This window comes from Aedes albopictus, chromosome 3, assembly GCF_035046485.1.
Source record: "Aedes albopictus strain Foshan chromosome 3, AalbF5, whole genome shotgun sequence".
In the NCBI taxonomy this organism is placed as follows: Eukaryota; Metazoa; Arthropoda; class Insecta; order Diptera; family Culicidae; genus Aedes; species Aedes albopictus.
The window spans coordinates 28,264,348-28,278,161 of record NC_085138.1 but is presented as its reverse complement, the minus strand read 5'-3'; the positions used below and the strand labels follow the sequence as shown (position 1 = coordinate 28,278,161).

At 43.4% G+C, this 13,814-nt stretch overlaps 1 protein-coding gene across 8 annotated transcripts in view; it reads left to right on the top strand.

Moving 5' to 3' along the window:
- LOC109426167 (interference hedgehog-like) overlaps positions 1–12,862 on the top strand; it is a 282,604-nt gene extending 269,742 nt beyond the window's left edge. For 4 of the 8 annotated variants that reach the window (XM_062860332.1, XM_062860330.1, XM_062860331.1 and 1 more), the window contains one exon: positions 11,114–12,862. In XM_062860332.1, coding sequence (XP_062716316.1) covers positions 11,114–11,782 — 669 coding nt within the window. In that variant the 3' untranslated portion in view covers positions 11,783–12,862. Of the gene's footprint in view, positions 1–10,905 lie in introns of all 8 variants that reach the window. The other 4 variants (XM_062860334.1, XM_062860337.1, XM_062860335.1 and 1 more) reach the window with 4 other exon arrangements.
- Positions 12,863–13,814: the final 952 nt, after the last annotated feature.

Genomic DNA, 13,814 nt, shown 5'->3' with positions numbered 1-13,814 from the left:
ACAAAAGTGAAAACAGAAGCTAGAAGTTTCCAAGACCATAAACAGAAGACCACAAAAGTTAGAGTCTATAAGATACAAAATACCAGAGACCAGAGGATCAAGAGACCAAAAATGACCACAAAACATGAAACTTAAACTACTGGTGACCAGATGCTTAGAAGTTCGAACGACCTAGAGACAAGTAGCGTAGAATTACCGAAAACCACAAAATCATTAGAGATAGACATTGACATAGAAATAGACCAATAGACATCCGGAATAGAACGAATAGACCAAAAAACCGGAAAGTCTCGAGTACTAGAAGGCAGAAGACTTAATAACCAGAAAAACATGAAAATAAAAGACAACACTGAAGATCATAGTAAACAAAGAACACAAAAAAGAGAATAAGAGAAAGCACTAGAAGATCACAAAAAGAGAACGCCAGGAGATCAGCATACCAAAAAGCATAACCAGACGTGCTAAAGTGTACAAAATTGGAACATAACAAAACAAATAAAAATAGAGACAAGGAGGACTTCGCAACAAGAAAACGAGAAAGCCTGTCAAAACAGGAAGACCACAAGTTTAAAAACGAAACGACAGTAAAACTTTGCTCAAATGACACCGGACAAAGGACCAGGACCAGAAGACATGATAAAAACCCAAACGACCATTATTCCAGAAAACCAAAGGTTTAGAAGATCAGATCATAATCTTCTGATGTTCTGGACTTCTGGTTTCCGGAAGGCTTAGAGAAGTTCCCGGGAGTCTTAGGGGAGGCTTGCGACGGGCTTCAAGGCGTTTTAAAGCATTTCAGTGGGCTTCAGGGAGCCACTCGAGACTTGACGATAAACTCACAAGGATCATAGGTTGGTTTCTGAAGGATTCAGCGATGTTTCCAGGTGTTTCAGAGAGTTTAAGATGGCCTCAGAAGATTTTGAGAGAAGTTTACTGGGGTCATAGGAGCGTTTCAGAAGAGTTTCAGGGGGTCTTGTATGCGTGTCATGGCTTTTCAGTGATTGGGGCTCCCGATAATATGAGGGAGTTCAAAATAAGATTCCGAGGGTCTTTAGGGGGTTCAAATAGGTTTCAAAACGTGTCCAAATGTGTCCAGAGGTGCTTAAGGGAGTTTCAGAGGGTTATCAGCGTATAATTGAGCATATGTAAGTATAGATCCTAATCGAAATACAGCGATATGTCTTTAGTTATGCTGATAGATTTGATGACGTCAAGGGATTCTTGGTAACCTTGGCGTAATTAATAATTCAACAGAAAAAAATAAGAAAAACTAGAGACAACAAAAGACTAGACAAGGAAAAGATCAGAAAACCAGAAGTATAAACAAGCTACACGCAAAAGTCCAAATGATAGGAAAACTAGAACTAGAACAACAAACAAATCAGATGACATGGAAAACAACAAAACATGTAAGACTGACAAAAACTATTTTTCTAGAAAACCAAGTTCAGAAGACCAGTTCCCAGTTTTCTGATCTTCAGGATTTCCAGTTTTCAAAAACAATACTATAAAAACAAAATAAAGACCCGAAGACCAGACTACCGGAAGTTCACATGACTAGAAGACCAAAAAGCTGAAAAACAGAAAGTCCGGCTATTTATAGATCAGCAGACACTGCTGGGCAAAACTTACGCTGCTGGAGTCTGACACAATGAGTAGTGGGACATAACGGTGGTGGACAATTTTCTGATGTACCGCTGCTGCCGAGCATCTAAAATGCCTTTTCCAAAGCCGTTGTTGTACCTGGACCGGTTCTTGGATTATTGATACTCAGCTGGTCGTGAAGCTTTGGAGGATCGTCCCTTTGGGGATGTTCTACCTAATATAAACGCCTTCTCTTAGAATTCTCTGCCATCTCTCTAAAGGTCGAACCGGTGAAGCTCCACCATCGCAGGAATTCATGGGATGACCAAATGCGCTAGAGCTGGGTTGGCCTAATGACTCGTGAAACGTCTTCTCTATTCACTGCTTGTTCACTGCCTAAGTTCCCAGCCCAGGTATTGAAGTCATCCGTTGTCATCTCGCTTCACCCTGTCAACTCTTTCTTCAATTTTTGAAGCGTTACGTTGACATACTTTCGACAGTTAACCCGTGGGAACTCTGTCAAGTTATCTACGTGAACTGCTCTTTCGACCACAGAGGAGGTCAGTTCCTCTTGACCAAGCCCTCATAAGATACCAACTCCTGGACTGGATGGGTATGTTTGTACCGTATTTGCCCATATCGCCGCCATTTTAAACCCATCCGCGATCCATCTGTCGTTTCCAGCGGGTACTCGGTATGGATCCACTACTCGGTTCTCGTATAGGTACTGGTCCTCTACTCAGCGGCTGCCTGATACAACGGATACTGGAATGCGTCACTGTTGTTCAAGTGTTAATCTACGTTACCTGCATTTATCAGCTGAGATTCTCTTTCCGTTGGGTGCTTGGCTAGCGTATTTCCCGGAACAAATCAAGGACTTGTGAGGGTTTGTACAGCTTTGCGCCTTTTCGCATATAAAGCTTGTCCCTGTTAGGGCTTTTACAAACCCATGACTTGTGTTTCGTTTCAAGACACCTGAAGTAAGCCTCCGGTGGCTCGTGTATGCCAAGCGGTCATACCGATCAGCCCACCTTGAGCTTCCCTACTTTAACGGACTTTTTAGCGTCCGTCACAGGTAGCTGAACCAAGGCCACCTCTCCCTGCCGGGCCTTTCCGTAGCCAACCGGTTTTCAGGTTTCTGACCTTCAGCAATGAGAGCCGTCACCAACACCCTCACCAAGGACCTCTTCCGCCAAACACTTATAGACGCCCTTGTGCTTGAGCTCGAGGATCATTTTGCCGATGCAAGTACGTCGAATACTGCGTACGTTGGCTCCAAGACCCGTGCGCTTGGCATCGCTCCTTATCGTCTTCAAATCTTTGAGTATTTGCACTCATGCGTCTTGATAGTCTGTGGTGGCTGAGGACCCACGTAAAGTCGACACCACCTGCTCCCTTCAACCCGGAACGGGCCGGCTCTTTCAGGCCCATCCTTCTTAGCTTTTCGGAACGCCTTGTCGGGGTCCGACTTACTGGCATTACTGCCCTTCACTTTCGGGGTTAATAACCTCCTGGCCTTGCGAACGCCGCCTGGTAGACCCTTCCCTGATGGCTGCATCACACGCTTCTACCTACAAGTGCTTGCCGTAAGCGATCACATTTGGCGTACTCTTCGGGCTGCCCACGAATGTGAAGTCCTCACTCTGGGTAGACTTCGACACTATCAGCTTCACGGGTTCTGCGCTGCAGCCGCAGTTGCCAAGTGTTTATAATGGACATGTGTGACCGCCATCGTCGACTCACGAAATCAAATGCGCTTCTGTCAGCTCCACCTCCTCTATGGACTAGAGATTGACTCCTGAGGTATCCCCGCGGTGATGTTCTAACTACTCTCTCCTTCTCCTGTCGAAGAGGAGCACCTTGCTTTAGAATTAGCTCTCCAGGTGATGTATGGCGCTCCCGAAAGCGAGCCAGCTGAAACTGTTGAACGCATTTTTCACGTCTAGTGAATCTTGCAGTAGCGGACTACCCTTCGCTTCTTTTAAAGTGCTTTCTCCGCCCTTTGGTCAAAGACCTCATAGGGTCCATTATCGATTATTATCATTTCCGGACGGCATCAGATCTCCCGGTATAGACCATCAACCTCGATAGAATGATCCGTTCTAACAGGTTCCCAGCGGTTTCCAGAAGGCAGATTCGTCTATATGCCGACGGGTCACCAGGTAGCTTCTCGTGTTTGGGCAGTAGAATCAGCCTTTGCCTTTTTCACCTCTTCGGAAATCCGCCTCTGTCCATGTATGGATCGCAGAGTTCTGCGATTTCTGGACACCGCCAGTATACCGATTTGCGGGCATTCCTGGGTAGGGATCACCTTGGCATTGCGGCGTTGCATGCACGGTTTGGGGTTCCAACAAGATTGCCGCTAGAAAGACTGATGGTGTTATCTTCCAGGAACAATTGCTCCACAAATGCCGACTTATTGAAGCGCAAAATCAGGCATACCCGATGGCTTTTAGACCCTCGGCAGTGGTCGTCTTCCTCCGTGCTCTTCCTGCAGAGTCTGCTCCTATCAGGGCCTTTAAACGCCCACGATTTGTGCCCTTGCTCGAAGTGCTTGAGGCACGCATCTGGCTGAGCGGGTACACTGACCAGCCAACTCTGATCTTGTTGACTGCAGCCGCCTTATTCACCTCCCCCTACCTAGAGGGAGCTTGATCGTGGCTATCTCCGTGCCTCCCGGAACTTTCCTCAGACGAATCGATGCACTTGGTGCGCCAACCTCCTCACAACGCTGCTTGACGACGGCTGTCAACTTCTCTGCGTTAGTGATCTCATCCAGGTTTTTACACTGGAGAGTCTCCTCCGCCGTCAAGGCTCTTACCTGCTCCTTCTCGCCCTTGGACGTCCTGCCTTTTTGCACAGCCTCCTTCTTTAGTACATGTCGAGTTCACTCCCAATTATGTGCACTTTCGGATACTGCAGAAATTCCGAATCCCTCACTCAAGTAACGAACAGCGATTTCTTATTCACTCCACTCTCTGATGTGGTTACACTTCTACTGCCCCAAGCTCGCATTTGCTGCGGCTGCGGCACCCAACTACCTCTCTCGTTTCAATTGTTTATTGTTCCTCCTCTTCTAAAGGCTGTTTATCAAGGGGTCCATCCATAGTGTTTATATACTCTACATTCCTCACCTGCTCCGAGGGTTGAAATATGCCCAAAACAACAAAAAAAATTGATACCGACATAGCGTTTAAAAAAAAAATGACCCAACCATTCGATTTTTGCGATTCTTCTGGGGCGTCTTGGAAGTGGCGGTTCGTAAGAAGTCGGGCTTCGAGTCATCTCGTTCTCGCTTGCTATTTTTGCGTCTGTCATAGCTGGATCTGCCATAGCTGAATCTGACACAGTGGGATCTGTAGAATCTATATCGGTCGTAGCTGTCAAATCATCATGTGGAATGAACCATTTTTTCCAAGTGCACCACAGCCTGTTGATATTTAATTACATTGTTTACCAAGAACAATAACGTCACTTCCGCATCTCTGAATCACCGAATACTTCTCAAGTCGAATGCGGGGTTTCAATTTTCCCGTTTCATACTTTTTAATCATGACGGTGTCTCCAATTTCTATATCTGCCTGATGTGTCGTCGTTTGTCGGCGTACTACTTCTCTTGCATCTTCTTGATTGCATTCTTGTCTTTTGTTTCTTCATCTTCTTAGTGCAGGCAGCAGGTCCTTCACAGCCGCGCTTCCCAAACTCTGTTTTCGCTCCATGTAAGAGTTTACATAATTGCAGAAAAACAAAAATCCAATGCCAAATCTTGCCTAGCACGATCAGACATTTCCTTACGTAGCATCTTGCACACTCTTGCACACGATTTTCCGCGGAACGGTCTATACACGGTCATCAACCAGACGTTCGATAACTGCAACATGTTTACGTTTCACTTAGCGAACAAAATTCGATAACTGCAACGTCAGGCAGGTGACAACTAGAGACTGTATATATAGAGACATGCAAAAACGACTTCTTTTGATTGTTGTTCTTCTTCTTCGCCAGACTTTGTTTTCATAATTTTGCTGGCGTGCTCGATAGGTAGCCGATTTGACAGTTCGATAGGTAGATTTGGGTTCACTCTTTGCGGGACTGTGTTATGAACAGACTGTAGTGTCAACAACCCATCAATTGACGTTGAATGTTAAATGTTGACTGTTCATTTGGGCTAACTTGGCGCACTATTTTGACCGGTAGTGACATCTTTATGTTGAGTAGTGAGTTATATATGTTGAATGATTCGAGATTAGAGTGTTGTTGTGATGACCAGTCAGAGAGTGAGGAACAGAAGGGGGCAGATTTAGCGGATTGTTCACGGTAACGGCGGAAGATAAATATTAGTGACCGGATACGGGATATCCGGAACAGTTGTTGGGGCGTCAGTTGGAATCTCACAGGTGTGATAACTGCAAATTTGTTGCAATTACCGGACTTGCAATTAAAAAGCATTGCAGTTAAACCGTTTGCACCGACCGAACGTCTGCTGTACCAGCATCATCTATCCCGTCAAGGTGCGCCGGATGCTTTCTACATTTGCTTCTCTCGCGGTATCGTGCTGGCTTAGCATTTGCGTTTCTTATAACCTCCTATTTCCCAACCCCAAGGGTTCTCCTTTTCTTGGCAGGGTTGGCTCCAGGTTTTCTTGGGGTTGGCTTCTGGGAGCCTGGTTGCTCGCGCTGACCCTCCCTGTCTTCTTCGAGGGTCCACTTTCTTCTGCCGGGCGCTTCTTGCCCTTAGGAGGCCGCGCCTGTCCGGTCGATTTTGGCTATGCAGCACGAGTCATACAGCGGTTTGCCTTGGCTTCGTGCGTCATCACCGATATTCCAGCAAGAGCGAAGCTATCTGCTTCTCTTTATGCGAATCGACTGCGCTCCGCTCCTCGGCCAGAAGTTCGTACTCCTCTACCAACAGGTCTTTTCTGATGTTGTTCCGCCTGCTGGTGTAGCTGATTCCTTCACTCCTTCTTAGAGGAACGTCTCATTAGACATCGAGGATACCTACAGGATTTTTTTCCAGAGATTCCAGGAGGAGTTTCGTCTGAGCTCCTTTTAGGTGTTTCTCTTAGTATTCCTTCAGAGATCTCTTCAGGGATTTCTCCATAAAGTCCTTCAAGAATTGTGTCAGTAATTCTCCCAATAATTCCATCTAGATTTATTAGAAGTATTTCTGTGGAGTTTGAATTTCTTTCAAGAATTCTTTCAGAAATACTACCACAGATTATTCTAAAGCTAATCCAGGAATTCACCGACTCAAAATTGTTTGCATAGAATACTTTAGGAATTTATCCATCTTTAATAATTCGTCCCGAAATTACTGCAGACATGGATTCCTTCAGTTTTTTTCCAGGGATTCAATCAGGAATTCTTCCAGAGATTCGTTAAGACATCTAGATATCCTTAGGAACTCTTCCTAAGACAGCTTTCGGGATGCCTCCTGAGGTATCTTCAGGAATTCAGAGAAAGATTCCCTCAGGAATATCTTCTGAACTTCTATCAGGAACTGCTGCGGCGATAATTTTAGAAATTCCACCAAGGATTTTTCCTCGCACTCTTCTTGGGATTCCTTCAAAAACTTCTCCCGGGATTCCTTCTGGGATTTTTTTTTCAGAATCCATACTGCGATTCCTTCAGCAATTCCTCCTGGATTTTCTTCAAGAATTCCTACTGAGTTTCCTTCGGGAACTCCTACTGGGATTCCTTCGAGAATTTCTCAAGGGATTCCTCCAGGAATTCCTTCAGAGATTCTTCTGGATATCTCTGACGCAACTTGTTTGGAAATTCCTCCAGGGATTTTTTCTGGAATTCTTCAACAAATACCTTCTGGAACTCCTTCATATATTCACTGGAGGAACCCATCCGAGAATTTCTCCAAGGATTCTTTCATTAATTCCTCTAACAATTCCTCGAGGAGTTCCTCCAGGGATTCCTACAGGAATTCCTCCAGAGATTCGTTTGAGGAATTCCTTAGAAGATTTCGTCCGGGAATCCCTCCACGGATTCCTTCCGGATTTCTTCCAGGCATGCTTTTGGGAATTCCTCCAGGGATTTCTCTAGGAATTCCACCAGGGATACCTTCAGGATTCCTCCAGCGATATCTTCAGGATTCCTCCAGAGATTCCCCAGTGATTTCTCCAGAAATTCCTTCCCAACAAACACTATGTCTGTACAATAGATGAATAAGCCGCTCTTAAGCTTGATTTTAAAAAGTTTGGATGAATAAGCTGTCAATGTTAGTTGGGTTTGGGAATTCCTCCATGGATTCCTTCCAGAATTTCTCCAGGGACTTCTCTAGGAATTTCATCACGGATTCCTTCAGGAATTCCTACAGTGCTTTCTTCATGAAGCCCTTCAGGGACTCCTGTAGAAATTTCTCCATACATTCTTTCCGGAATTCCTGGCATTCCTTCCCGAATTCATCCAGGGACATCTTCAGAAATTGTTTCAGATATTTCTGCAGGAATTCATCCAGGGATCCTTTAGGAATTTCTCTAGGAAAGACTCCTCCATGAATTTCTCCTTCGTGAACTCCTCCATGGATGCCTTCCGGATTCCGATAGCGATTGTTTTAGGGTTTGTTCCGAAAAATGCTTCAGAAATATCTCCATGATTTTTTTTTAGAAATTTCTTCAGGAACTTCTCTAGGCATTTCATCAGACATTCATCTGAGAATTTCTCCAGGGATGTCTTTAGAGTCTTGTACCAACTTTTCGAACCCTCCTAGCAGATGATTCGAAGATGCCTTTAGAGGTTCCTCCAGTAATTGTTTTACTGCTTTTTTCGAGGATTCCTTCAGGAATTTTTCCAGGAATTCCTAAAGAAATTCCATCAGAGATCTCTTCAGGCATTCCTTCAAGAAATCTCTCCATTAATTTCATCTAGAATTATTCAAAATCTTTCTGCACAAACTTCTTCCAGAAACTCTTTTAGAAATTTTACCACGGGTTACTCTAAAATTAATCCAGGAATTCTTTCAATTTTTTTTTATAAAGAGTTTATCCAACTTCGTCCTGAAATTACTGCAATCATGGATTCCTTCACACCTTTTTCCAGGGATTTCATCAAAAATTCTTCCAGGGATTCGTCAAGAAATCTAGATATCCTAAGGAATTTCTTCTAGGATTCTTCCAGAAATTGCTCCAAGGGTAAGTTCAGGAATTCCTTCAAGAATTCCTTCACAAACTCTTCTTGCGATCCCTTCAGGAATTTTATTTGGGATGCTTTCAGAAGCTTCTCCTGGGATTCCTTGAGAAATTTCATCTGAGATTTGGTAGGAATCCATTCTGCGGTTCCTTCTGGGGTTCCTTTCAGCATTCCTACAATGATTATTTCGGGAATTCCTTCAGGAATTCCTTCAAGGATTCTGCAAGGAATTCCACCAGGGTTTTGTCTAGGAATTCCTCCAGAAATTCCTTCGATAATTCCTTCCAGGAACTCTTCCAGGCTCCAGGGATTCTTTCAGGAATTCTTCTAGGGGTTTCTCCAGGGATACCTCCAAGAATTTCTTCAAGTATTCCTCCAGAGATTCTGTCAGAAATTCCTCTAGGGATTCCTTCAAGAATTCCTCCAAGAATTCCTTCTGGAATTCCTCCAGGGATTCGTTCAGGAATGCCCCCAGGGATTTCTCCAGGAATTCCACCAGGGATTCCTTCTGGAATTCCTCCAGAGATTCCTTCAGAAATTCCTCCAGGGATTGCTTCAGGAATTCCTCCAGGGATTCCTTCAGGAATTCCTTCAGGGATTAATTCAGGAATTTCCCCAGGGGTTTCTCCACGAATTCCACCAGAAATTTCTTCAGGAATACCTCCAAGGATTCCTTCAGAAATTCCTCTAAGAAGCCCTTCAGGAATTCCTCCATGAATTCCTAGGAATTGCTCCAGGGATTCCTTCATGAGTTCCACAAGGATTCCTTCGTGAATTCCTCCAGGGATTCCTTCAAGAATTTCTCCAGGGATTCCGTTAGGAATTCCTCCGGGGATTCATTCGTGAATTCCTCCAGGAATTCCTTCAGGAATTTCTCCAGGGATTCCTTGTGGGACTCCTCCAGAGATCCTTTCAGAATTCCATCCAGAGATTCCTTCAGAAATTCTTCCAAGAATTCCTTCAGGAATTCCTCCAGGGATTCCTTCAGGAATTCCTCCAGGGATTCCTTCAGGAATTTCTTTAGAATTTCTCCAAGGATTCCTCCAAGGATTCATTCGAGAATTCATTCATGGATTCCTTCAGAATCCCTCCAGAGATTCTTCCAGGGATTCCTTCAGGAATTCCTCAATGGATTCCTACAGGAATTCTTCTAGGGATCCCTTTAGGAATTCCTCCAGGAATTTCTCCAGGGATTCCTTCAGACTTTTTTTAGGGATTCCTTGAGGATTTCCTCCAGGGATTTCTTCAGGAATTCCTCCAAGGATTTCTTCGAGAATTCGTACATGGATTCCTTCAGAATTCCTCCTGAAATTCTTTCAGGAATTCCTCTAGCGATTCTTCCAGGGATTTCTTCGTGAATTTCTCCAGGGATTTCTTAAGGGATTCCCCAGGGATTCTTTCAAAGATTTTTTCAAGAATTCCAGGAGAGTAGTCTGGGATGACCAAAATTCGGTCTACGTATTTTATGAACGGCCACTTATATAGGAAGTCTTCGGATCCACATAGAAAAGGAGCGAAGCTACTCACTATGACCATGGATCTTTTCCTAATGGAAATATTCTACACTCTAGCGAAGAAAGGTGTTATTTGATAGTTGTAGAAGCACTCATGGAACACTGAAAAGCATACTCAGTCTTAGTTGAGACGTAATGCCATAGTATTCGTTATGGAACCTTAACATGCAGAATACACAACGATCCTTTCATTCCATCGCATTCCATTCGGAGCATTTGTAAATTCGTCATACCAAAACAGCTTGAATTTCATCGTTTTTCAGTGTTACTCGTTAAACAATAAGCTTCCCGTTTGGCTTCTTAACTTCAATATAGTATGTAGTAGATGTAGTTGATTTCTTCTTTTCAAAATTTAGAAACCGTACCGCCATCGCTGGTCCTGTCGGAACGACATTCTTCCGTGGAACTTTTTTGGTTATTGGTTGCTGTATAATTCGTAGAAGTAGTAGTACCCGTAGATACCGTAATCCTCCTTTCCCCGAACCACACACACCCACACTAGAGTTAGAGTAGTAATTACAATTTCCTCTACATCTTCCTTTGTTTCTTGTTCTTTTATGTTTCTTTATCCTGTATTTCCCGTTATCTTTCTCTATCTCCATCTATTTTTGTTTTGTACAAACTTCCGATCGTGCACACGCCTACCATAACCGAACCACGTTTGACAGCACTAAATTGGTCGATTGCGCCTACCGGTAGACTATCACCCTTGCAACCTTTCCATTAGACACTAAAGACAGCGCCCTCTAGCGGCGGGGTTCTTTCTGGTTAGTGTGTAGCGTCGTTTCCTCTCTTTCCTGTATCCCGTTTCCTGTTTTTATTTGTTCGAGCGAGCCAATTTGTATTCTAGCTTAGAAATCAGCGTGAATGTTCTAGAATCGTAATGTGATGGAGCTGCGCTTTCTGCCGACCAAGCCGACGAGATCCACCGCTGCAGCGGCGCCGCTCGGTGGAAGTGGTGGTGGCGAAGAGGACGGCGAACTCGTAGACGACATCAGCGGTGGCGGTACCAATCTTACCAGCAATGGCGGACCTTACCTTACTAATAACAATCACCATCCGCATCCGTATCACCAACATCATCACCATCATCATCTGCAGCATCAACAAGCGACGGCAACGGCTACGACGATCATCAACAGCAACAATCCGATCGGTCAGGAACACCTGATGCTGGCGTCGATGCCGCACCGGAGGACGCTGGAACGAAGCATGCGCAACCTGCAGCACGGCCAGCACGTCAACGGGCTGGACCAGCAGCAGAAGATGATGCTGGAAGGCGACTGTGGCGTGACGACCACAGTCGGGGCAGGCGTCGGTATCGTACTCGGCTCCCGGAACAACTCATCTATTCGGAGGGGCCGTCGGGGGTCTGGATCGGTTCCCGGCAGTCCCCGGGTGGGACGAGGCCCCAGCGCCGAACTGCTGCAGCACAACCGATCGCCGATGCCGATTCGAGCCGCGGCCAGCGGAGTTAAACGGGCAGCCCGACTTGGCCGGGCCGAGAACATGTCCTCCGGCAGTCTGAACAGTATTGAGGTGTGAACATAGCCTGGGTCGATTAAGTAGAAGCTAACTTTCTTTCAAAATGTGATAAAAATTTGCCTACAGTAAGGCGCAAAGATGGTTTATTTTTATCTTTCTGTTTACTTGAAAACCCCGACAAAAAGACATGCGATTGCATCCGATAAGGTACAGTTATTCGAAACCTCTCACAAATCCGTAACTGAAATAGCTAATCCTATACTCGTAGACACTGTGGAACTAAATAGAAACAAACCTAGGTGTAGAATAATCGAAACAGTAATCCGTCCTCCTACGAATGTAGCGTAAAAATCGTCGTCACTATTTCGAGGTTATGGCTTTCAGTCTTGGAAGTTCCAATTTAAGAACGGACTCTGAAGTTTTCATCCGACGTTTCGGTCACAGTTACTGCGCCTTTTTCAAGGAATCTGTTGACCCAAGACTGGAAGCCCTAACCTCGAAATATTAACATCAATAGTCGAATCCTTAAGAAAATGTATCATTAGCCTAAAGCCCCGTACGCGCAGTATATCAAACAACAAGTGTAAAGATTACGCTTAATTAGTGTAAAAAAAAGATTCAGAAAGAAAACAAAACGCTCGTCCGAGAATGCCATGTGTCATACAATTGCACTGGCAAGTCGGAAGCGAACGTAAATGTGTACTTAGACTACTTTACATAGATCCTACCACTTCACTCTCGAACAATTGTGTACATATTTAATCTAACGAACTTCGAGATTAACTGAGTAACGTTAAACACTAGATGTAATAATCCACCGGAAATAAAGGAAAAAATAAAACTAGATTTGACTGAACCTTAAAATAGTAACAATAAAATTAAATAACATATTGTTAGCGACTAGGCTGTTAAGTTGCAACACACGAATAGGTACTTAACACAAGTAGAAAAACAAATGATGAAAAGAGAAAGCCGTATTTAGATGAGTGAGTGTTAAATTATTTACAAATCTACTAAATTTTAACTAGACACAGATAGAGAGATGTAGATAAAAACGAGTTAAATAGCCACAAAATGAGAAGAGAATATCAATATTTAAACAAGAAATAACACTGATTAAAAGATAACGATTTATTTTTTTTATGAAAATAAAAATAAACTGTACATATTGATTTGAAAGAGGGGAGAAGCATGTCGAGGAGGTACAAACCAAGCGACATGAACGTGTGAGTCCTAACTTTCGACTATTTGGATTTCTGTCACTGAAAATTGTGCAAAAATTGTCAAATTACGTAACGTTCATGCAAAGATAGGAAATTATTTGTTTACACAATGAAAGAAATTTTTTCTCCAAGACTAGGCGAGAATAGACAACAACAAAAAAAACTTGTTAACAAAAGTGTATTTTTATCTTTTTTTTTGTAATTTTATGCTGACGAACGTAGCAGGCAGAAAATAAATTCAAAATCATTTTTTAATAGACCACTTCGCAGGAGTTCTTTGATCCGAAATCCATACCAAGACTCTGAATTTTGAAGAACTTTATAAAGGTTTGCTTTAGAAATCCTTCCAGCGATACCGCCGGTGATTCTTTCGCGAATTCTTTCGGGATTTTTATCGGTTTCCTCGAGTATTATACGTTATAAAGGGATATCTCCGCCAATACTCAACCGATTTTAATGAAAAATTTATGGTATTAGCTACACATAATATACACATAATACACTATTTATGGTGTAGTTGTCCTTTTAAATTGCGAATTAGCCCAGTTCTTAAAAATGAAAAAAGGTCATTTTTTAGGAAGCCAAGTAACAATTACATTGCTGATTGGTTTTGTTTGATTTTTATTAGGGTTTTATTACAACAATAACCAAAACTCACAGTTTTATGACTACTTTTATGAAAACCATTGTTGAAGTGTTATATAGTATAGGGTAGAAGCTTCAGATTTGGCCAGCCCGGAGTTTTGGCCATAGTGCGGTATTCAGCCTGTAACGATCTAAATTGGCATAAACTTATTTTTTACCAGTAGATTCTAATATAATAATTTGATTTCAGCTGTTAAACCGAAATAAAGAAATCACTCAAAGGG